At 42.5% G+C, this 23,226-nt stretch overlaps 1 protein-coding gene across 5 annotated transcripts in view; it reads left to right on the forward strand.

Moving 5' to 3' along the window:
- The window catches only part of klhl32 (kelch-like family member 32), a 37,122-nt gene extending 14,251 nt beyond the window's left edge, over positions 1–22,871 (forward strand). For 3 of the 5 annotated variants that reach the window (XM_074654677.1, XM_074654679.1, XM_074654678.1), the window contains exons 5-11: positions 5,753–5,851; positions 9,920–10,135; positions 14,087–14,813; positions 15,015–15,073; positions 18,037–18,229; positions 20,092–20,186; positions 21,975–22,871. In XM_074654677.1, the coding sequence (XP_074510778.1) occupies positions 5,753–5,851; positions 9,920–10,135; positions 14,087–14,813; positions 15,015–15,073; positions 18,037–18,229; positions 20,092–20,186; positions 21,975–22,136 (1,551 nt within the window). In that variant the 3' untranslated portion in view covers positions 22,137–22,871. Of the gene's footprint in view, positions 1–5,752; positions 5,852–9,919; positions 10,136–14,086; positions 14,814–15,014; positions 15,074–18,036; positions 18,230–20,091; positions 20,187–21,974 lie in introns of those variants that run through there. The other 2 variants (XM_074654680.1, XR_012596394.1) reach the window with 2 other exon arrangements.
- Positions 22,872–23,226: the final 355 nt, after the last annotated feature.

A 23,226-nucleotide genomic window follows, 5' to 3' on the forward strand; every position in this document is an offset into this window, starting at 1 on the left:
AGGAGTTACTGCTAGCTACGGGCGTGGCTTGGATGTGTGTGACGACCATGGATGTATAAAGAGAACTGGATACAGCGTTGGATGTTCCTTTAACTCCGCCTCCCAGCCAAGCCTCAGTCTGGGTCTCAGTCACATGAACGGAGGAAGAGAAATAACTCTGGATTCGGCCATTCGTGCATTTTACAACTTTTAGGACCTAATGATTTGAATAAGGGCTATTCAAGTGCTCATATTGGGAAGTTGATTTACCTCAAAACAAAATATCCACCGAGTTACAGATGTCTCTTTCCCAATGTAAGTCTATGGGAAAAAGTATTTTTGGGCCCAATGGCATCACGTGACGGACATGGAAGTTGTAATACCGCTGTTTGGCCACTACGAAAATTTGCTTCACAGCCCTGCGCCCTTCCTGGGGGGGGCTTTGTGACGACACAGTGAGGCACTGTTCGTTCAAAACAACGATGGCGGCTGCTAGAGAGGTTAGCGTAGCTGCTGCAGTAGCATCAGTTCTATCAGAACCGGAGAGTATTTCTTCACTGAAAGAAGAGCAAAGAACGACACCAAAGGCTTTTCTCGATGGAAAAGATGTTTTCGCTCTTCTCCCGACTGGCTTCTGTAAGAGTTTCAATGACAGATGGTTCATCCAATCACATGCCAAGTATTTTTTTGAAAGTGCCTGCCCTTTTCCAAACAGTTTCCAATGACGGCCTCTCAGATGGTTCTGTGAAACAAACAATCTGGCGGGTCAGGTTAAGAAAATGCAGCATTTCCCTCGAACATGCATTTGAATATAAGTCTAAAATAGAAAAAAATGAAATGAAAATACTCAAGTAGCATGATAGCTACAGATTACAGTTACTTTTCACGATTGCCAAATATGTCACCAAAATAAATCAAAACAGGGCATTTGCAGATTACCACTTTAATCTGAGCAGCTTCTGCTGCAGCATGCCTTTGGATGCAGCGTTATCCAGCAGTGTGCAGGTGCTGTACCAGATTTTACCATAAACCGGTGACTCCTCTGTCCTCTGTGGTCACGCTGCTGAAAATTATTCTGGGATCTAAATAAGAAACGCAATTAAATTCAAGAAGGTAGAAGTAAAGAGCACAGTATTACATTTCCATACTAAAACGGCGAGACAGTCATGTGAGTGTGTCCTTGCCTTCTCACCCCATCAACAAAGAACAAATGTGTGATCATTTCTAATAGCTGTCCTTGACCTTTTCAGTGCCGCCGATGCTCGACCCAATAAGCGGCCTAGCGGCTTACGCAGTAGGCTACAACGAGAGGCCGGGAACTTTGTAATTACTCCTAATTTTATTCCCACAGTGGAAATGAGCAAAGAGTGAGTCGGTTAGGCGGTGTAAGTAGGTCAACAGCAGGCTGCTTTGGTTGGCTCAGCCCCTGTCTGCCCAGTGGAGATGATAGCAGATGAGATGAGGGCAATATGCTTATCCCCACACACCGTGAATAACGACCTACTAAAAAATCCTTCAGCCACATGTCATAGGCCAGCAAGGGTGAGTGAGGAGACACGCTGCCACGGGATGCTCCCAGTCTAGAAGTCAAGTCAGTAACTTAAAGCTGCAGTGAGTAGAAATGGAGCAAATATGATTAAGAAAAGTTATTTTTATAAAACGGTCACTATATCCTGACTGTAGTGTATGAGACAGGGAATCTGAAAAAAAAAATCATGTGCCTCTGTGTCCTCCGGTGTCCTCCGGTGTCCTCCGGTGTCCTCCGGTGTCCTCCGGTGTCCTCCGGTGTCCTCCGGTGTCCTCCGGTGTCCTCCGGTCTCTGGTGTCCTCCGGTGCCCCTGATGGCATCTGCATGATTTCACAGACCGGAGGAAAACAACCAATCAGAGCCGAGCTGGAGCCTGCCGTCTCTAAGCCGCTGTCTGTTACTGAAATGCCTATTTCTCTCCTCAAATGTTTTCAGAAACATCTTGTAGTGTACTGTTTAGCTGTAAAATGACAAAGTTTGTGACTCGGCAGCCATGTTGAGATCAAGTTGAGGAAATACCAAGCACCGCCCACCAGCTGGAGCACAGCCAATAGGAACGCTCTCTCTGAAATGAGTTGTCTCCGATCACGGGTTAGATGTTTTATAGCCTGAAAACAGAGCCATGAGGAGGTGCAGAAGTCTAGTTTTCTCTCAGAACACTTGAATTACAATATGCTGAAAGGTTATTATGGAATTTTTGTCCAATGATGCCAAAAACATTTTGCAGATTAAAGTGACATTCTCACTACATGCCAACACCACAGCGGATATCTCAACCAATTCAACAATTGGAGTGTTTTATTACCCATAGACATGACATTTTTCAGACCACAAATCTTCTATTTTTTCTGAGCTGAAAGCGATGCGAGCCTACATGGGTGTAGAGAAGACATCTATATTCTACCTCCTTTCATTTTGTCTTCTCCTCCAGGTGAAAGCTCGCAAGTAACAATAAATGTCGGTTTACACAAGAGCTCGCTGTACTCCCACACTGAACCAGCCGCGGTGTTATAAAACTGACTGTGTGTGTGAGGTTGAAGTGCTCTGACTGTAGTGGGCCTCTGGAGTGGAGAGGAGAGCAGTTACAGTTATTACAGTTATTATTTTGGGTTGCCTTCATGGCTGCAGCTGCTGCTGCCCGCCAGGACGCTGATTGAGTCAAAGAAGAAGAAAAGAAAAAGATTTGAGCGTTTGTTGTTCTTGATCACACGTTTACCTCGGCTTATATTCATCTAATAAAAGCGGTGGTGATGTTTAAAATAGGTGTGTAGCGTTGAGTTTAAGAGAAAGTTGATGTGATTGTTGATCAAAGATTGAAGTCTATTGAGGTTCAGCGCATGCAGATCCTAACAATCGGAAGCTTTCTATCTCAATATGTGAAGCTTAAGGAAGCCCATAGATTGTGCTGGTGGTTAACTGGACCGCTGACCATGCCTGGCAGCAAGCCATACTGTGATAAATGTGCAGATGCAGCTAATTGCAGAGAGGAAAAAAAAAAAATACTTGCTGGGATTTTTTTTTTTTTCCTAAGTGCCTTTAGTAACAGGGAACATATAAACAAACCGCATGAACTGTTTACATGAATGCTAAAGCGGCCCAATAACACGCGTGTTCATATGCAGCAAAGCGTGTAATTGAGCACAAACGCTGACTAAAATGTTTTTCACATCAGTTACAGTAAGTGGACAAACATGCAGCAGAAAGAAAGCAGTACATTTACCATTCAGATTTGTTCTATCGAGGTGAAAAACAGGAGTTTCCTGTTTTCCAAAAAAGATAAATAATGAGGAGGCTTTAGCAAAAAAACTATACCCATGAATGCTGCATAACAATATTCAGCCCACTGCTGTATCAACAGTATAGTGAGAGGCGAGGGAGACAAATGATGAAGTCATTTTTCACACTTTCGCTGCTGATGCAGTCACGGCTCTGTGGCTATGTAGGGCAGCGCTGCTCAATGGATTATCGAAGCCCTTTAAAACCAAACTACGTTTTATTTTGGAGGAGGTGAGTCCACTGTGTGAGAGGTGACACGGGGCATGTTCAGTCTGATTGGGCTATTACTCCTATGATTAATAGAAGAGTTAACTCCGTGTCTGCTGAGAATAGACTCAATAAAAAAAGGGGCAGTTTACCTTCCATAAAGTACACAACACTTGGCTGTGCTCCCGAGAGCTCAGCACTATGACTTGGCTGTGTTACAGAGCTTTATGTTGCATATGGGTGGGTAATATGGAGGCAACAGAAGGAAGAGCTTTCAGCAGATCATTTCAGCTGCTGTTCATTCAGCTCAACAGGAAGCGTTTTGGCAGAATCAGTGCCGTAATAATTGCATGAATATATTGCTTTGCTGGGAGGATGATAACGGTGAATCAAGGACATTGGTGGAGCATTTCTTGTTATGCGGTGCAGTCTGTCACACTCATTTACCCTGTCTCTATTGCACCATCTAAAACAATTTAAATAACCTGGTGTACAGACAGAATTCTCAGTTTTTCAAGAGAGTAAAGATAAATAATGACATAAGATATATAGTATACTGCCTTGTTATCTCAGGTCACAAAGTATGTGTATGACTTAACCCTTAAATGCATCAGTGTTTGTCCAAACATCCCTCATACCTTTTTTTTTAGAACATACTATTGATAATAATGAACCAAAGAAAAGTATTGCCATTTTGTTTTTCACTAATGTGGAAAAAAGCTGTTTTCAAAACTATTGATATCTTTGAACATAGCCCAATATACAACATAGACACACATACATAGGCTACTGTAACTGCTCAATAACTGGCTCTTGAAAAACCCTTCTGCAGTCATTGAAGCAAGCAAACGAACTGGATCAACAGAGATAACATAACATTAGATTCTACCCGACCTGAAAAGCCTCGGCACATCTCTCTGTGGGCCGTATGCAGCTGGGTTATTAAGGCAGCGAGTATTTGAGACACACAGCCGGTGAAGTGATTCTGACACCGTCGTGTCTAGAACCCTCACATTGTGAAAATGTGCCAACTGCTATCAGTCACACCAGAGGAGCGGACCTGCCACGGCTCCAATATTTAGAATTTTGACTGCTGTTACCCATTTCAAACGCTGGCTGTCAGTCCTACATATTGTTCATTTAAAGATATTAATTTTGCTATCATATAAGACAAAGAAAAGCAACAATTCCTCATTTTTGAGAAGCTGGAACCAGATCATGTTTGGTGTTTTTTGCTTGCAAAATGATGGAAATTCACTATCAAAACAGTTGCCGATTTATAATTTGAAATCATATTCACATAAAACAGATACTGCATACAGTGAATAAACAAAACTAGGAGCCTACAACCATGCTAGCTGCTCTTTGAGGCCGTACTTTAAAATTGTTACCTTACTATAGGGCCAGACGAAAAATCAGGGCAATCCCCAGAGTTAGTTATTACAGTCTATCCAATAGTGGCTGAGAAATTTCACAAAAAAAACAAAATGTGGGGCGTCGCTATAGCTCACCTGGTAGAGCGGGCATCCCATGTATCAAGGCAGAGTCTTTACCGCAGCGGCCCAAGGTTCAAATCTGACCTTTAGCTCTTTGCTACATGTCAACCTATCTCTCTCTTTCCCCTCCGTCATTACTATCTCTCTCTATCAATAAAGGCATTGAAAAGCCAAAAAGAAACCAAAATGTCAACCTTCTGTGTGGCGCTAGAGGAAAAGTCAAGGTATCACCAAAGCCAGAAGACGTGTTCCTTTGTGAATGATGAATATCTGTACCAAATCTCATGACTGGCAATCCATCAAATAGATGTTGAGATATTTCAGTCTGGACCAAAGTGGTGAACAAACCAACCGACTGATATCACAACGTCGTCTCAACCGACCCTATAAATAGTTGAGAGAAAAACAATGTTTCTCAACTATCTTGACATCATGCCAGAAAGTTATTAAAAACAAATAGTGTGAGGAATACTGGCATGCTGAGGGTTTAATGATCTAGAATTATTGAAGCAGACTGCATGTAACATGGCTCTTCTTCTGTAAAGACTGCAGGCATGCATTTAAGCAAAACATGAAGGGAAACATGTTCAATAATGCACCATCGTTCATACAACTTTAATTTCCTCTAAAGGATTATAACAATACCACATGGCATGTTTTTTTTAACTGACACTAAAATACTTTAAAGTATAATTAACTGCGACCCAACTGCAGGGGAACCTGAAACAAACTAAACCCATTGACCTTGTTTATCTCCCCTGGACAGATCCTGCTGGAGCCAGCGGTGATCCAGGACGTCCTGTCTGCAGGCAGCCACCTTCAGCTGCTGGAACTCCTCAACCTCTGCTCCCACTACCTCATCCAGGTACACACACACACACACACACACACACACACACACACACACAAACGCACACACACCACTGTCCTCTTGTGTGTGAGCTGGAGACATAATAAGAGGAATCAGAGGAATATCGTGGCGTGACTCAGGAACAGTCGGGTGATTTGAACCCGTCTGCAGGGAACGTCAAGAAAATGTACAAATGGGCCACTTAACTTAACTTGAAGTACAGTAGAAACAGCCTTATATTATGACATTCATGTATTGTATTTAGTATCAGAATCCAATTCTCAACTGCACTAGAAACCAATAAGTATCCCCTTTTAGACAAACCACAGAGTGGCAAGGACCAGGATTTACAGGTTCTGGTGATGTTATGTCATTTTACATATAGAGATTATGGTGATTATATACTGACATGGTTTCTGCATCTTCTCATCAGTCGTGGAGTAAAAGACTTGTACAAGACAAGCGACCACCGTCAGGTTGTCCCCTGTACCAAAATTACAATGATCATCCTCATACTGTGTTTGTTTGTTTTTTTAAATACAATGCAATGACAGAAATCCTGATAAGGTGTTTACAGGCCAAAGAGTCCAGATTACTTTTGGAACAATCCTGGTCACAAACCATGAACTGGAAACTCCATAAACCAGAAAATAGTGACACACAAATGACACTGCTGATAGCAGCTATAGTAACATAAACAAAGGAACAGTTCAGCGTTTTGGGAAATATACTTATTTGCTATATTGCTGAGAGTCTGTACGCTAAACTTTAAAGGGATAGTTCAGGTGTTCTGAAGTGGGGTTGTATGAAGTACTCCATCTACCGGCACAGCCCCAGTTTGGAGAAACAGACAGGAGTACTGGCACGGATGCTAAGCAATGTACTGCTGTGGACGAGGGTAGTAATAAAATGTATTTTAGACACCTAAAAGAAAGGGTCACTTAAAAAAAATCAATATCAGTTTAAGTGTACGCTATATTTAGAATATTGTCACCGCTTTACCTTGCCATCAGACAGCCCTTTCTGACGTGGGACTGAAGCCGTTTTATCCATCTGTGCTCTCTTCAAAGCCACCAGACTCCATTGAAGAAAAATGAAATTTGAAATTTGTTTAGGTCATTGTGTGACTTTGGTGAATCAGTGGAGTCTGGTTGCTTTGGCAAGAGCATAGATAACGGCTTCAGTTTAAGTGGGCCTTTCTTTTAGGTGTCTATAATACGTTTTGCTGCCGGCCCCCGTCCACAGCAGTGCTTCCGTACCGGTACTCCTGCCTGTTTCTCCAAACTGGAGGCGTTCAGACCGTCATCTACTGTAGGTAATACACTGATCAATGGATGAATACCTCATACAACCCCACTTCAAAAAATCCAAACTATTCCTTTAGGCTCAAGCCAGAAGACAGATAGCTTAGTTTAGCACAAAGACTGGAAACAGGGGGATGCCTGGTGTTTTCCTGAGGTAACAAATCCACCTATCAGCACCTCTGAAGCTCACTTTAACAAGTCGTAACCCAAAATCCCCAAATGTACTAAAACAAGTGCTGTAATTATTAAAATTCAACAACGTCCAATCTCCTGCAATCTGCAAATAACGGTCTAGTGGTGTGAATCCTCCTCCACAGGGAGGTCAAAGGTCAGAGTCGGTCAGAGACTGAAGCACCTCGAGCCGGCACAGATTCAGTGTGCTGCTCAAGGACTCTTCAGTTGGGTGGATGCTTGTCAGCTAAGATGCCTGAGTCCAGATCTCCTCCAGAACTAGGCCACCCTGCTGCTACAGTAGTTTAATGTTTTTTATCACAGAGACCAAGACGGATCTGTTGGAACGGAAGCAAAGTCAGTCTATTGTCCTCTGGGTACGCAGCCAAAAGCTGCTGCAGATAAAGACAAATCGAGTTGAGGTTGTTGCAGAGCAGAACCACTCCGATGTGTTTCATACACAGTTTGATGTGTTTCCCTGGAATTCAATGCATATTTCCAGTTGTTTTAGAATCACTTAAAGTGGCAATCTTGAAGATTCTCATTTAAATAAATGTCTATTAAGTCACTATCTATAGCTAAATGACTTAACACTATGGTGACTGAACCTATGGCCCACAAGTATTCAATATTTATAAATTTGCGATATTATGAAATGGGTATCTGTGGTGACATTCCCATTGTATACACAAAAAAATGGAACTATTCACACAATTCTGAAAACTTGAAGCTCATGTGCGTAGAAATATGATTTTTTTATTCTATTTTTATGCTCATATATCAACAGAAATACTCCTGCTGAACTCTAATAAGCACAATTACATTTGTTTTCAATCAAATATAAATTCTAAATCAACCAGGACTGAAATATTAAGGATTGACAGTTTCATTACATCCATATACTTACTCCACAGTACTAATTACACCTACTAATCCCTGTCAGCAGACTGTAATGATTTTATACTGTATTTTACCACCCACAAGTCTTTACAGCTACATCACAATAGTCAGCCTAGCTCAAATGTGCCATCTGGTGGTTGCAGAAGCTTCATCTCTATTAGTGACCTCACTATAAACAAAACAGCCAACTCCTGAATAATGCCATTGATTTTTTTTTCTGTTTGTTTGTTAGTCTCTTTACCTGCTAACATCCTTGTTTGCAGAACACATGTCAGCTGACTGTTTTATTTAGTGTGCGGTTAGAGAGTGCACAGTGAGCGGTATAAGACCAGACCAATAGCATTGATTGCCCAATGCACACTGCGCCGATTGATTTAAAATCACATGTATTAGCCGGTCAGGAATCATCTAACTCCGATATGATGCATACTGATGTGCAGTATTCAGTTAATTGAATATTGAACAACTGATCGATACTACACTTGCTGTGTTAGGCGCCGTAAGTCAGAAATTATATATCTATATGTGTGATAGTTCCTGTTGTTATTTGTGTAATCATCATTCTAATATTTAATGAAGACATTTAATCTCATTTGTTTTAAAGGTCTCATATTGTAAGAAGTGAGATTTTCATGTCTTTTTTATTATAAAGCAGGTTCAAGTGCTATATAAATACTGTGAAAGTATCGAAAAGCTCAATCCATGCCAAAATACACACAGCTCGTATTCAGAAATTGCGTCTTTGAAACAAGCTGTCAGGATTTCTGTAATTTTGTGATGTCACAAGTATGCAATATTTAGACCATTTCACAGTTTTAAACGTGAACATTCTAAATGTGTCCAAGCTTATTTCCGGTTGCAGTGTATGTGAATAACATCAGCTGACAGGAAGTAAACATTGACGCAATTCCGTTGCAATTCAGTTGAAATGCTCTAAAACAGAGCGTTTCAAATAGAGGGTGAATACAGGTATATTCAGGCAGACAGTATGAGGAAAATAAAGGGTCTTTAGAACAATACAGCTTGTAAACATGTTCTAGTAGAAACATAAAACACAAGTATGAACGTGAAATTGAGCATAATATGGGACCTTTAAATCCTGATATAGATATTTTTCAAAATAAAATACACATTTTTATACATTTTTTTTCCTGTAAAATAGTAGTTGTAGTTATGAAATTAAAATGTGCTGAATTTCAGTGCAAAACATCTACTTTAAAACTCCGGAGTGGTTGATCCATGAAGGTGTTATATTATAACAGGTTGAGTACTAGCTGATGCATGTTTGTACTGTATGTGCTGAAGGACAGCCAGAAGATGGCAGTCTTATTCCACTAGTCGGGTCTCATTTCCTTTTATTTACCTCCTTTCCTCTCCTTTATTTCTGTCTGTCTGTCTCTACGTTTGGGGTCTGTAATGTAATCATTTAACTATGAAATAGAACCCACAGTTAATGTCTACATACTGTATATGTGTGACTTACATATGTATATATATGTATCAAGAAGACAATACAGCTATAATTGGTAAATGTGACATTCTTTTAAAAGCATAACTAAATGAAATCTTACATAAGTTAATGTTTGACTAAATATACCTCCTAGCTAAATTATAATACCTAGGTGATGTCATCTTTTGTAAGTACTGAGAAAACATGTATGGTGATTATGTGCATTCGTTTGTGTGTGTTTATGTATTCACCCTGCAGGAGCTGAGCAGCGTGAACTACCTGGAGCTGTACCGCGTGGCCGACCTGTTCCACCTCCCCGCCTTAGAGGAGGCCGTGGTGGGCTTCCTGGTGGAGCATCTGTCTGAGCTGAGCCGGAGCAGGCAGGATGAGGCCCTGCAGCTGCCCTACCGCCTCCTCAGGGAGGTGCTGAAGAGCGACCGCCTCACCTCGCTGAGCGAGGAGGAGATATGGAAGGTACTGGGAAGTGAGTGTGTGTGTGGTCATGGGTTTTCCATGCAAGAAGAGGCAAGGGATGGATGCGGTATTAGAGCTACAGTGGGTAGAAATGGAGCAAATATGATTTAAAAAAAAGTTATTTTTATAAAACGATCACTATATCCTGACAGAATTGCATGAGACAGGTAATCTGAAAAAAATCACGTGTCCTCTGGTGCTCCTAACGGCATCTGCAAGATTTCACAGACCGGAGGAAAACAACCAATCAGAGCCGAGCTGGAGTCTGCCGTCTCTGAGCAGATGTCAATCACTCGCAAACTCCGATCAAACAGTCAAACTAGGCAGCGCTGATCAAATATGAATCAATATTCTGTTACTGTAATGCCTATTTCTCACCTCAAATGTTTTCAGAATCATCTTGTAGTGTACGGTTTAGCTGTAAAATGAGAAAGTTTGTGACCCGGCAGCCATGTTGAGATCAGTTGAGGAAATACCAAGCACCGCCAACCAGCCGGAGCACAGCCGTCTCTCTAAACTGACCTGTGATTGGCCAAAGTCTCCCATCACGGGCTGGATGTTTTAAAGCCTGAAAACAGAGCCATGAGGAGGTGCAGAAGTCTAGTTTCCTCTCAGAACACTTGAATTACAATATGCTGAAAGGTTATTATGGAGTTTTTGTCCAATGATGCCAAACACATTCTGCCTACTGCAGGTTTAAAGTGTAGTCTTCAATCATCTCAGCTTGTAAATGTGAACAAATTGGCACCAGACCATTCTGTATATAACACACACACCCACACCCACACACACACACACACACACACACACACACACACACACACACACACACACACACACACACACACACACACACACACACACACAGAGATAGATAGAAATGCATGACACAATACATAGCACACACACAGACTAATAAACAACAAATTAAACACTGCCAGCTGCATCTCTCACTGTTTGTTTGTATTAATGAGGACTGTTTTTTGACTGTGTGCACGTGTGACGGACACATGTGTGTCAGTCCGTGCATCCGTGTGCGCGCGTGTCACGAACTGCCGGGTATTGCGGAGTGAAGCGGCAGTGCGGGGTGGAGACTTACTGTTTTGACTGTTCATTTGCACCAATCAGCCTCCCTCCCCCCCCCATCTCTCTCCCTCTCTCCGTCTCTCTCTCTCCCCTTCTCCTCTCTGATTAGGCCCACCGCGGCTCCATCAGGGCCCCAATCCCCCAGCTGTCACTCGGCCGCCCGTCTGATTGAAAACAATCAGGCCTCTGATGGCACAATTACCGTGACCCTTTAGCCAGCCGCCGCCGCCATAATCAGCCTCTGATTAGGCTGCTTTGGGCCTCCTTCACTTCGCCCAGAAGGTTAATTTGGGCATCAGACGGAAGCGAACGGCAAGCGGGGGCCGTCGTCCGAAAGGGTGGGTGGGGGTGTTGGGGGGTGAGGGGTGTGTGCACGCCAATACCGGACCGATATAGCTTGGCAGTCAATCATCGTCACTCAGAGTTTTCTTAGAGTCTCTCACGCTCTGGAAATCACATTTTCTCCGGCTTTGTTTTTTCTCCCCTCTCTCTCTTCTTTCTTGCCATCCTTTGCTCTGCCTCTCTGTGCCCCCCCCTCCCCTCACCTCTCTCTCTCCCTCACTATCTCTTACCCTCTCTCTCTCTCTCTCTGTCTTTTGTGGTCTAACTCTCTCCCTTTCACTCACACACACACACACACACACGCTCGCACTTTCTCTTTCAGCGCGTAGGGGAAGGAGGGAGAAGGAGTTGATTTATTCTGTGCCCTGAGGAAGTTGCGTGATGCAGCGTGACCTTCACAGTCAGCTGCCGTAGTGCACACACACACACACACACACACACACACACACACACACACACACACACACACACTCAGAAACGCACACACATACTGTCACTTCAGAGCAATGAGGAGGAGAGAGGCGGGGTGAGCGATAGAGAGAGGGAGGTAGAGACAGGAGAGTGGCACAGATACCACAAAAAAGACAATCCTGACTTGCATGTTTCTTGCATATTCACACCTCTAGAGTGGATTGGAGGGGGAATAAAGGGAAAGCTGCTCAGTAACACATTGAGCATTTGTCTATACATCATACACCGAATGCCCCGTTTTGATTTCTGGTGTGATACTGTGAAATTTGTCTGATTTGTCCGTAGTCATCCTACGTTGCCAGCCCCAAAAACTAGTCTGCTTTACTAAGTTCTCCGTCTCCGCACAGATCACGTTAAAAAAGCGCTTTGTTTCCCCGATAATGATCAGTGATCTCCAGTCATCTCGCCCACATTCACACCTCGTCGCAACTAAATAACCTTCCGCCGCTCTCGAGTTCAATTAAATTCTCTGCAACCCAGTCCGCCTGCATTAAACAAAGGAAGGTGCCTGTGGATATTTACAGTCTGTATATTGAATGCTGCTGATTAATAAATACTTGTGTGTGTTGGCAAGTATGGATGCAGTGCAGGCGTGCCTCAGTCTTGCCATAACAGCACAAGTGTCTAGAAAAATAATTATGATTAGCAATCCTACGCTAATTTTTTTCAGTTTTTCTCCTATTGCCTTTTACTTTTTTCTAATCTTTCTTTCTTTTCATACTGACTTCATGTTCTCTTACTTCCTTTTACTTTCCTCTCGCAACCTTTATTCTTTGCTCCTTCTCTCGGTTCTTAACCTAACTTCTTCTTTCTTCCTACCCCACTTTTAAGAGACTGTATGAAAAGCTTTTGGGTAGGGATGAGGCTGAACTATTGACAATATATACAGTAAAAATGGACGACATGACAGCTCCCCAAAAGTGAAGCCAAAACATCTAAATCGCCCCCTGGTGGCTGGCTGCAGTATAGCTCATAAATCCCTCCTCCTCTATGTTAGCGGATGGGACATGGGCCAAACTAAAAAGTAAAAGTACACATCAAATTTTTCCTAAACTACATTTTAGGTAGTTCCTATCACGCTGATGTATGTTCAAGCGTTCTCTTTTCTGATTAGTTTGGTTTTAATTCGTTATTTGATGCTGTAAAAACGGGGTGAGATGTCACGATTGACGGCTGTGAGTCTCTCACGTTGACAAGCTGCGTCTGTGCTTGGCTCGCGATTGGTTCGGGCGGGTGACCTCGATACCGCAGCTCCACCGCTCGATCACTACGGCGCAGACAGTAATGACGGCTCCAAATGACGTCAAAATCTCAAGATGGCAGCTCTCGTATCCGGGATATTTTGGCTTCACTTCTGTACAGTGGGAGGAAGTGGAGACGCGTTGTCCATCTATATACACAGTCTATGGGATGAACCTTATGTTTAAAATTAAAAAAAAGAGAGTTATTAATATTTTCGTCAGACCCTCCCCTTGGCTTAGAAAAAACAATATTGATTTGGTTCAACTAAAAGAAGCAAAGTACAAAGAATTTAAGACAGTGTACACCAATTTAAGCCATTAAGCAACAATTATTTTGATATATCCATCAAATTGTACATTTAAAATGTTATTAGCAATTTCCAATTTATTGGCAAACAACAAAAGGATGAATATTCTTGTCACTATTTTTTTAATGAAGAAGCAAACATTTAATATTGCCACTTAATGAGTGAACTGGGCCCAATTAAAGTGTAATACTGAATTTGAGATATATTATAAGATAGCTTTATATGACACATTTCAAGCTAAGGTTGGTAATCTTAAGAAACCAGCAAGAGTACCCCACATTTTAAAAATTATCCAACTGAAAAACCCAACCCATTGTTGCCAACTCTTTTCTAATGAAAGTAGCAGCACTAGCTCCAAAAGTCCCTAAATCTAGCAAGTCGGCATCACTTTTTTTGGAGAACACTAACAACTCAAGCTTTAACGTAAACTATGTAGTGAAGGTGGGGACGACTTGATAGAGTCCATCACTCATACAATTCTTCTCTACTTGATCTGCCTCCAGTTGGTCGTTCTGTGGCTGGAACACGACTGCCGCTACCAGTACACTGAGGATCTACTCCAACACGTCCGCTACGGCCTGATGGACGTCCCCACACTGCACCACCTCGCCCGTAGCCACTCTCTGGTCCAGTCCAGCCCTACTGCTGCTTCCCTCGTGGAGGAGGCCCTGGACTACCACCACGCCACCTTCGCCCAGCCCCTCCGCCAGTCGGCCCGCACCCGGCCCCGATTCCAGTCTCTCACCCTCTATATAATTGGCGGGCGGAAGCGGGAGGTGAGCAGAGTCAGAGAGCTGCGGTACTTCAACCCGGCCGCGCAGGAGCACGTACGCGTCGCCGGCGGGTCGAACTGGAGCGAGCTGGCGCACATGCCCACCGGGCGCAGCCACCACTGCGTGGCTGTAATGGGGAACTTCCTGTTTGTTGTGGGCGGGGAGGTGGAGCACGCCACCGGGAGGACGTGTGCTGTAAGGACTGCTTGTCGATACGACTCCAGGGGAAACTGTTGGACTGAGATAGCCCCCATGAAGGCCTGCAGAGAACACTTTGTCCTGGGCGTGCTGGGTCAGTATCTGTACGCGGTGGGGGGCAGGAACGAGCTGAGGCAGGTGCTGCCCTCTGTGGAGCGCTACTGTCCCAAGAGGAACAAATGGATGTTTGTCCAACCCTTCGACCGCTCACTGTCCTGCCACGCCGGCTGTGTGGCTGACAACCTGCTCTGGGTCTCAGGTATACAGCGAGAAGGAAGACGGACTCAAGATACTCAAACACTCTCACATATGCATCACGTCTACCTTGATTCTACACATTAATATACATGCATAGACACACTCTTAACATGTAGTCCAGATATAAACTGCTTTATGCACATTTTACCAAAATCTTTGGCTGTCTGATAAAAGCCAACGGTGTTGTTCCTTTGTGTTCCAGGTGGGGTGACAAACACAGCTCAGTACCAGAACCGACTGATGGTGTACGACCCAGACCAGGTAACTGTGAAGTGATGAGGTCTTTTACTGTATTAAACAATACAGTTCTGGAAGTGCTTACGAGAGCATATCAGAGATTTTGTGTATTTTATCCTAATTATACTTCGTATATTATATTACTGCTGACCATATTCCAAATCATACTGTAGAGTTTCATATTTTTAAAGCTGCTTGAATCAATATTTTCATATTAATGAATGAATGGATGAAATGACTTTGTAGTGTGAAAGGTGTCGCTCTTAGTGATGGACCCACAGAGATTCATCATCAAACTCTACAGTTCCCGTCAGTTCTATGGAGCTTTTTAGCGTCTTTCAGCTCATTGTTTTGGTTTTACGGCCTGCAACTTCAAGCTCTGTTTATACTCGTGCTGGCACCGCAGATGGCGCGCAAGTCACGAGTATGCACAAAGGTGCTTATGCTCAATGGGCTGTTCGTTCCAGTAATCTCTGAATACAAATAATATTCTGTGAAGAAGCAAGAAGTCAACGAATGTTAGCGGCAAAACGGCATAAACCAAACTCCTCAGTGCCTCATGGACATACTTTATCACCTTTATACAACACCTGTAAAGAAAGGTGTCAAATATTAAATGTATTATAATGAAACAAAGGTTGAAAGGTTTAATATCTTAGAAACAATTTGATTAGACCGGCAAAATATTTGTAGATTTCTAAGATCTCCCGCTTTTAAAGCCTTTAAAAAATAATTGACCGTCTTTCTAATGCATTATTTTACTTCATAATTTAAGTTATTTGCTTTTATCTCATTGTGGCATTCATGTTTGAAAAGCCCTGCGCGCAGCGGGCGCATAGTTACAAAAATTCAAGGCGCTTCATGCACAATACGTGATGGCGTCATTTTAGGCTTGCGCACCCTTGTAACTACGGCGAGCATAAACCATAGCTTTAATGGTTTGGTTCAGTCTCACTGCTCTCATCAGCACCGTTTCCAGCAGCAGCAGCTTTTTTTAGCAGCTAAGGAGGCAGATATTTCCCTCAGGAGTTGGTAGAGACCAAAACAGAGCTAAAAGAGAGTGGATATTAGTCTTAACATATCTGCTGGTTGTGTATAGATAACTGTCTGCTAACATTTTTGCCATATCAGCTAGTAAAAAAATATGTCAGTATCGTGTTTATAGCTTGTTGCGCTGCCACCAAGTGGCCAAAGAATTAATAAAGGTTTAAATGTATTTTTATTATCTTCCACGCAGCCCGTTGATTCAGTTCTATACATAATGGATCAAAACTCCAGCAACACTTGTGTTTTCAAGAACAACTTTACTGTCAGACCAACGTGTTTGGGCTTGTGGTCATCATCAGGGTCTGAAATCAGGAGTAATGATCAAGACAAATTGTTTCTTCCTGCATTCCACAGACGTTTCGAGCAGCGGTGCTACCAGTCATCAGTGTCTGGTCTGATGTTCTCAATACTAAAAGTGTTGCTATAGTTTTGACCCCTTTAAAACTGCTTTCCCTTCTCCACGCACCTTGCAAGTAGGTGAATTTGTGCCAGAAACTCCCACGCTAATTCAGTTCCGTGCAGTCAGTTGTCAGATTCGCTTCCTCGTCTTTCCTCATCTGAATAAGGGTTTAAGGATAAAGGGCATCCTCATAGTGTTCACATTGTAAAGGCTTCTAAGACAGGCAAGACAGTCAAGATTTGGGTCTGTATAAACAAAACAAAATGGCTTGACAGTTAATGTTAGGTCTGCATTCATTTTTTGTCAGAGTGATATTATTGTTGGGAGGTGATGCAGTGAATACTTTTACAGCATCAATGCAACAATAATGTCCTTTTTTTCCAGAGAATGAATGCAGACATAATGTGTCGCTGTGATGGATTAAACAACAGGCAGGTGTCAAGAGTCTGCTAATTGATTTTCACACCATATGGAAATTAATAGAAACCAATGGCGTCGTGAAAAATAGGAAGACTAGATAAAAAGATGTGAAACTCTACAGTTTACTTTAGAACATGATCCACAGTAAAGTAATGTATTTGTAGTAAATTATTCATGTTACAAAAACATTGGTACTAGTCCTTAAATGTAAATCCTCTCAATATTACCTCTACGAGGTTACAACCTACCTTATATCCTAAATACAAAGTCAACAATCATAGATACACATATGCATGTATTCTGTTGCAGTCTTCAGTGCATCACGGATGTGAATTAAATATCATTTCTGTATTTGCACAGCTAACTGTAGTGGAATGTATCGAGCTGCAGCTTCTTGTGTTTGTGTTTGTATATGAGGCAGCTGTTAAAGGGGGCTGGATCTTGGTGTATATAGTATGGAGGTATGCAGTGTGTGTATATGTGTAAGGTGCGCATCCATATGGGCCTGTGTTTGTACACGTTGGCGTGGAAGCGCGGGGACGAAGAAAGCGAGCGAAAGAGAGAGGGGAGAGAGTCTCATTTGTATTCACCATGAATCTACATTCACCTGCCAGAGCAACAGCAACCCCCCACCCACTCTACCCTCAACAGATGGCCACCCGTCAGCTCCCAGCAGACACACACACACACACGCACACACACTCTCATTCTCTGCCTCAATCAAACACACACACACTGACACAAAATAAGCTTCGACACACTTAGTGAAATGAGCAGGGATCCTCGGTGTAAAATGGAGTGGCTGAAACATATGATTAGAAATAGGGAGGGAAGTCATTAGTACAAACCAGAGCTCCAGTGTCACGTTATTTATCTAGCACTGAGCATACATCAATTACCCATGCATGGATATGCTTAAATATTAATCTTCTTATTCATCCTCCTTCCCTTCCCACCCTCTCCGTTACTCTCTCCCTCCCTCTCCTTGCTACATCTCACCTGCCTCTCATCTGCATCGAATCCTTCTTTTCTTCCCCTCCATCTGCTTTTCCCCCTAATCCATTCTCCACCACCACCCCCACCACCTCCACCACCTCTTCCTCCGCTGCCTCCTTTTCAGGACCAGTGGTTGGCCCGCAGTCCCATGTTGCAGAGGCGAGTTTACCACGTCATGGCGGCGGTGAGGAGGCAGCTCTACGTGCTGGGAGGGAACGACCTGGACTACAACAACGACCGCATCTTGGTCCGCCACATCGACTCCTACAACATGGACCTGGACCAGTGGACACGCTGCTCCTTCAGCCTCCTCACGGGTGGGCAAAGTGAAGAAACCACACACCATGATGTGACCATGCATACGCTTCTGATTTGATACTGGGAATGATTAATCAGCTGATAGTTAACCCTTGGTCAACCCTCTGGTCGGCATGTGTTATTTCCATTTAATGTTGAACATCACACTACAAAAATAGCTGCCTTGGTAAGACTTCTATGCAACATATACTCATTTAAAGGAAGTTTGACATGCACTTATTCACTTTCGTGCTGAGAGTTAGATGAGGAGATTGATATCACCCTCATGTCTGCTAAATATGAAGCTAGAGACCCTTTTAAAGCCAACGTCATGATTACGTCACGGTGTTAGCCTGAGGTAAAACAAAGAAAAAGCAGGAGGCAAACACGAATCACCTCTGAGTACATCGAAAATGACATCTTGATTTGTTGCTGGGTGCCAGAATCGATATTCCATACATTTGAGATGACAAACTGTGATTCGAGGCTCTAGAGAGCTACAATATCGACGAAGTGTTTCAGAACTGGAGAGAAAACATTGCAAATAGTTTAGCTTAGCCCTCTGCTAACCGAAATTAGCCGCCGAGGCTGCTGCACTGCAGCGTTGAGCTCATCGCCCACGCAGAAGGCCAAAAAGTTTGTGACCGTAGCAGCCATGTTGAGATCAGTTGAGGAAATAACGAGCACCGCCCACCAGCCGGAGCAAAACTTTCTCATTTTACAGCTAAACAGTACACTACAAGATGATTCTGACAACATTTGAGGAGAGAAATAGGCATTACAGTAACAGAATATTGATTCATATTTGATCAGCGCTGCCTAGTTTGACCGTTTGATCGGAGTTAGCGAGTGATTGACAGCTGCCTCCGTTGGAAGAACAGCCAATAGGAATGCTCGGGCTAGATTTTTTTTAAAGCCTGAAAACAGAGCTATGAAGAGGTGCAGAAGTCTAGAACAATTGAATTACAATATGCTGAAAGGTTATTATAGAATTTTTGCCCAATGATACCAAAAACATTCTGCCTACTGCCACTTTAACGGTAGTTGCTTAACCTTAACAATCTCGTAAGAGTTTCCCCAGTTTGCTGGCTCCCTTCTAGCCACTACTCCCGATAAAAGTTGAGTTTCATAGTTTTAGTCTTAATACATATTTTTTCAAACTTTGATTGTAGCTCATTTAGTCATGAATATTTAATGTTACAGAGAAATATTGGGGTTTTGATGCTAATTTATCTCAAACACAGTGTATTTTTTAATTCCAATGATGTAGTGTATGTGGTGCTTAGATACATGTTGAGTAAAGCTTTCTACTGTGTCCTCCTCTCATTAGATAAAAACACAACATATAATGCCTCCCCGCTTGTCGTATGTAGGCGGTAGGATGATAAATGATAAAAAAAACAACAACAACATATATCTCTACTGTGGACCTGTGGGCATATTGCATCTATAGCCTCCAGGCTGGTGGAGGTGGGATGGAGTACCACCTCCACCAGCACGGACCCAAAGGCACTAGAGACACAGTCTATCCTGTATATACTTTAGGATGTGGTCGTACTCTCTCATTTCATGTCTTCAATGAAGGCTGACAGGGTTTAAAGTTCAGGTGACTTTACTATTCCTCCCTTCTCCTCTACTCCCGTATGACTTTCCTCTTTTGTTCTCTCCTCCTATGATATCCGCAAAAGTTTAAGACAAAGTCACGGGAAAGTGAACCGCAGCTCAATCTCGGCTCTCCTGTACACTCCTGCCCTTGCCCCATCTTTCTCCATTTATCTCTCTCTCTCTCTCTCTGCCTCCCCCGGGGGGACGTGGAAGTCATATTGTCAGAATGCCCTCTGCTCGGCACAGTGAAGCATTGTGTCGTCTCTGTCCTCCCCAGGTCAAAATGAGTCCGGAGTAGCCGTCCACGATGACAGGATCTATGTGGTTGGAGGATACTCCATTTGGACCAACGAGCCTCTGGCATGCATTCAGGTGAGAGATGAGGCTTTTTGATTTAGCCCTCAGAACAGTGGTGACGCTTATCAGATGAAGTGAGATGAATTCAGGTATTCTATTGATAATATGCTGTTCACACGGTGACGTGAAACGGCAGCACACGGACTATAAAATAGCCATTGAATTGAATGAGACCATACGTCTTGTATAGTTAAACAATGAGACAGAGCTCAGACCGTTTCTGGGAAGAATAAGTGTCTGACAGCCTGAACCTACACATGAAGAGTTATGAATAAATAAAAAACAGCAGTGAAGATGTCTGTAACAGGTGTCTTGTTTTAATGCTGCCTTCAATAGCTGTCTTAAATATTGTATTGGATTAAATTAGGGCTGTCAATTGATTCAAATATTTAATCATGATTAATCGTATGATTGTCCACAGTTATCTGTTCAAAATGTACCTTAAAGGGAGATTTTTCAAGTATTTAATACTCTTATCAACATGAGATCGAGCAAATATGCTGCTTTATGCAAATGTTGTATATATTTATTATTAGAAATCAATTAACAACACAAAACAATGACAGATATTGTCCAGAAACCCTCACAGGTACTGCATTTAGCATAAAAATATATGCTCAAATCATAACATGGCCAACTGCAGCCCAACAGACAACAACAGCTGTCAGTGTGTCAGTGTGCTGACTTGACTATGACTTGCCCCAAACTGCATGTGATTAACATAAAGTGGGCATGTCTGTAAAGAGGACCCATTTTCATTCACATATCTGGAGGTCAGAGGTCAAGGGACCTCTTTGAAAATTCCAGTTTTTCCACACCAGTATTTAGCATAAGTTTGGAGAGTTATTTAGCCTCCTTCCTTAGGTTTTCTAGTTTCCTATGATACCAGTATTTTTATTCTAGCTTTAACATTAACCAACCGAAAAATCGCAAATTACGTTAATGCGGTAAAGAACTCAGTGCCGTTAAAATCATATTAACTTTGACAGCCCTAAAAATAATTCATGTTTTATAAAACTAGAATAACCACCTCGCAGTTGTATACCTCCGCCAACCAGTCAAGTTGTAGTTTACATCCATGTCTGTCCAAAATGTCATCACTTCATCGTTTTATTCTATTGGACATTTGTGTGAAATTGTCATAATTAGCATATGAATTCTTAAATGATGGCCAAAAACGTGTTATATGAGGTCACAGTGACCTTTGACCTCCAAATTCTAATCAGTTCATCCTTGAGTCCAAGTGGACGTCTGTGCCAAATGTGAAGAAATTCGCTCTAGGCGTTCCTGTGATATCACGTTCACGAGAATGGGACGGACGTGAGGTCACGGTGATCTTTGACCACCAAAATCTAATCAGTTCATCCTCGAGTCCCAGGGGACGTTGGTGCCAAATTTGAAGAAATTCGATCAAGGCTTTCTCGAGAAATCACGAGAATGGGTTGGACGTGAGGTCACGGTGACCTTGACCTTTGACCACCGAAATCGAATCAGTTCATTCTTGAGTCCAAGTTGACGTTTGTGGCAAATTTTAAGAAGCTCCCTCCAGGCGTTCCTGAGATATTCACATACGGACGGACATCCCTAAAACATAATGCCTCTGGCCACGGCTGTCTCGGAGGCATAAAAAATGGATTGATTTTCAAATATTTCAGTTACCAGAATGTGACTGTAGGGTGGCGAAGAGCATGGTTTGAATTTCATGGTGATAACTTATTTGTCTAACGTCCTTTTCCTGCTCTTCAGTGAAGGCAGTTTTATGAGGGATAACCATATATTATTAAATATGTTTCCTCGTTCCAGGTGCTGGATCTGAGCTCAGAGGGGAAGGAGGAGGTTTTCTACGGGCCAACGCTGCCGTTCGCCTCCAACGGGATCGCAACTTGTTTCCTCCCTGCTCCTTACTTCACCTGCCCGAACCTACAGACTCTACAAGTACCCCATCACAGGATAGGTGCCGTCTAAACCACCGATGAACAAAAAAAAACATGAACACCTAACCGGAGAACGGTGGAGCCTCGACTCGACTCTGGACCGTCAGTATTTGCAAACTTGGCTGACAAAAAAAACCTGCTCATAGCAATCGCTCTGGAACCTGCCATCTCACGTCACGCGAGTGTACGGGGATTTCTTTGAGACCCAAATGTAATAACAAAAACTTGCCTGAGCTACAAAAGCCGTGTTATTCTGCAAGCTTCTAGGAAACTCAAACAAAAAAAAAAATGCAGCTGTCACAATAACGCAGCATACAGTATCTGTTGTATTTCCCCAAAGACTGATTCATGATGTCCAGTGAAGCAAGTTAAGAAAAAAATAACTCCTGAGGGATTATAATTCCCTAAAAAGACACGAACAAAATGCCAATCCCATTACCAATAAGTGACTTGTGGGAAGCGGACATTACTGCATTGGAGTTCAAAGCAACGGTCCTCTTTGTAACCCATTATAGGGCTGTAGGAGCTTTTCTAGCTAAAACCACTGTATAACATGTCCATCAAACCTCTGTAATCACTTTGGTGGCCTGAATAATGTGTGCAGGATGTTGTTTTTTCAAGATATAGAGGACAAAGCCTGTTTTCTCATCGACTCGCATGTATTTTGAAATTACAGATTGGGTTGCCAAGAGCCTGAAGCTGAAGCTCATCAGTGCATATACATATAACCATGCCATTTTTAAAAAAAAGGTAAAAACTACTTGATTTTTCTGCATCAGCAGTGACACACTACTGTATGTGTGTATGTTATCGACCCGTGTAAGTGAGTGTGACATTGCTCAGGACCTGCGACTGTTTATGTTCATATGAATGTCTGTCCTCATTCAGAGAATATCCCCCAAAAAGTCTCTATATGATATTATAATAATAACACTCCATTGTGCCGATTTTCAAAAAACAAAATCTACTTTAACCAAAAGAAAGAAAATGTCGCTCTGCACTTCCCTCATCTGTCCAAAAAAATGTGTCTGAAAGAATATGTATGGCACATTCTCAGAATAAATAAGCTACATTAATTCATCTGGAATGCGTTTTTTATAAGGACTGTTAATATATCTATG

The sequence above is a fragment of the Sebastes fasciatus genome, chromosome 12 (assembly GCF_043250625.1).
Source record: "Sebastes fasciatus isolate fSebFas1 chromosome 12, fSebFas1.pri, whole genome shotgun sequence".
NCBI classification, from domain to species: domain Eukaryota; kingdom Metazoa; phylum Chordata; class Actinopteri; order Perciformes; family Sebastidae; genus Sebastes; species Sebastes fasciatus.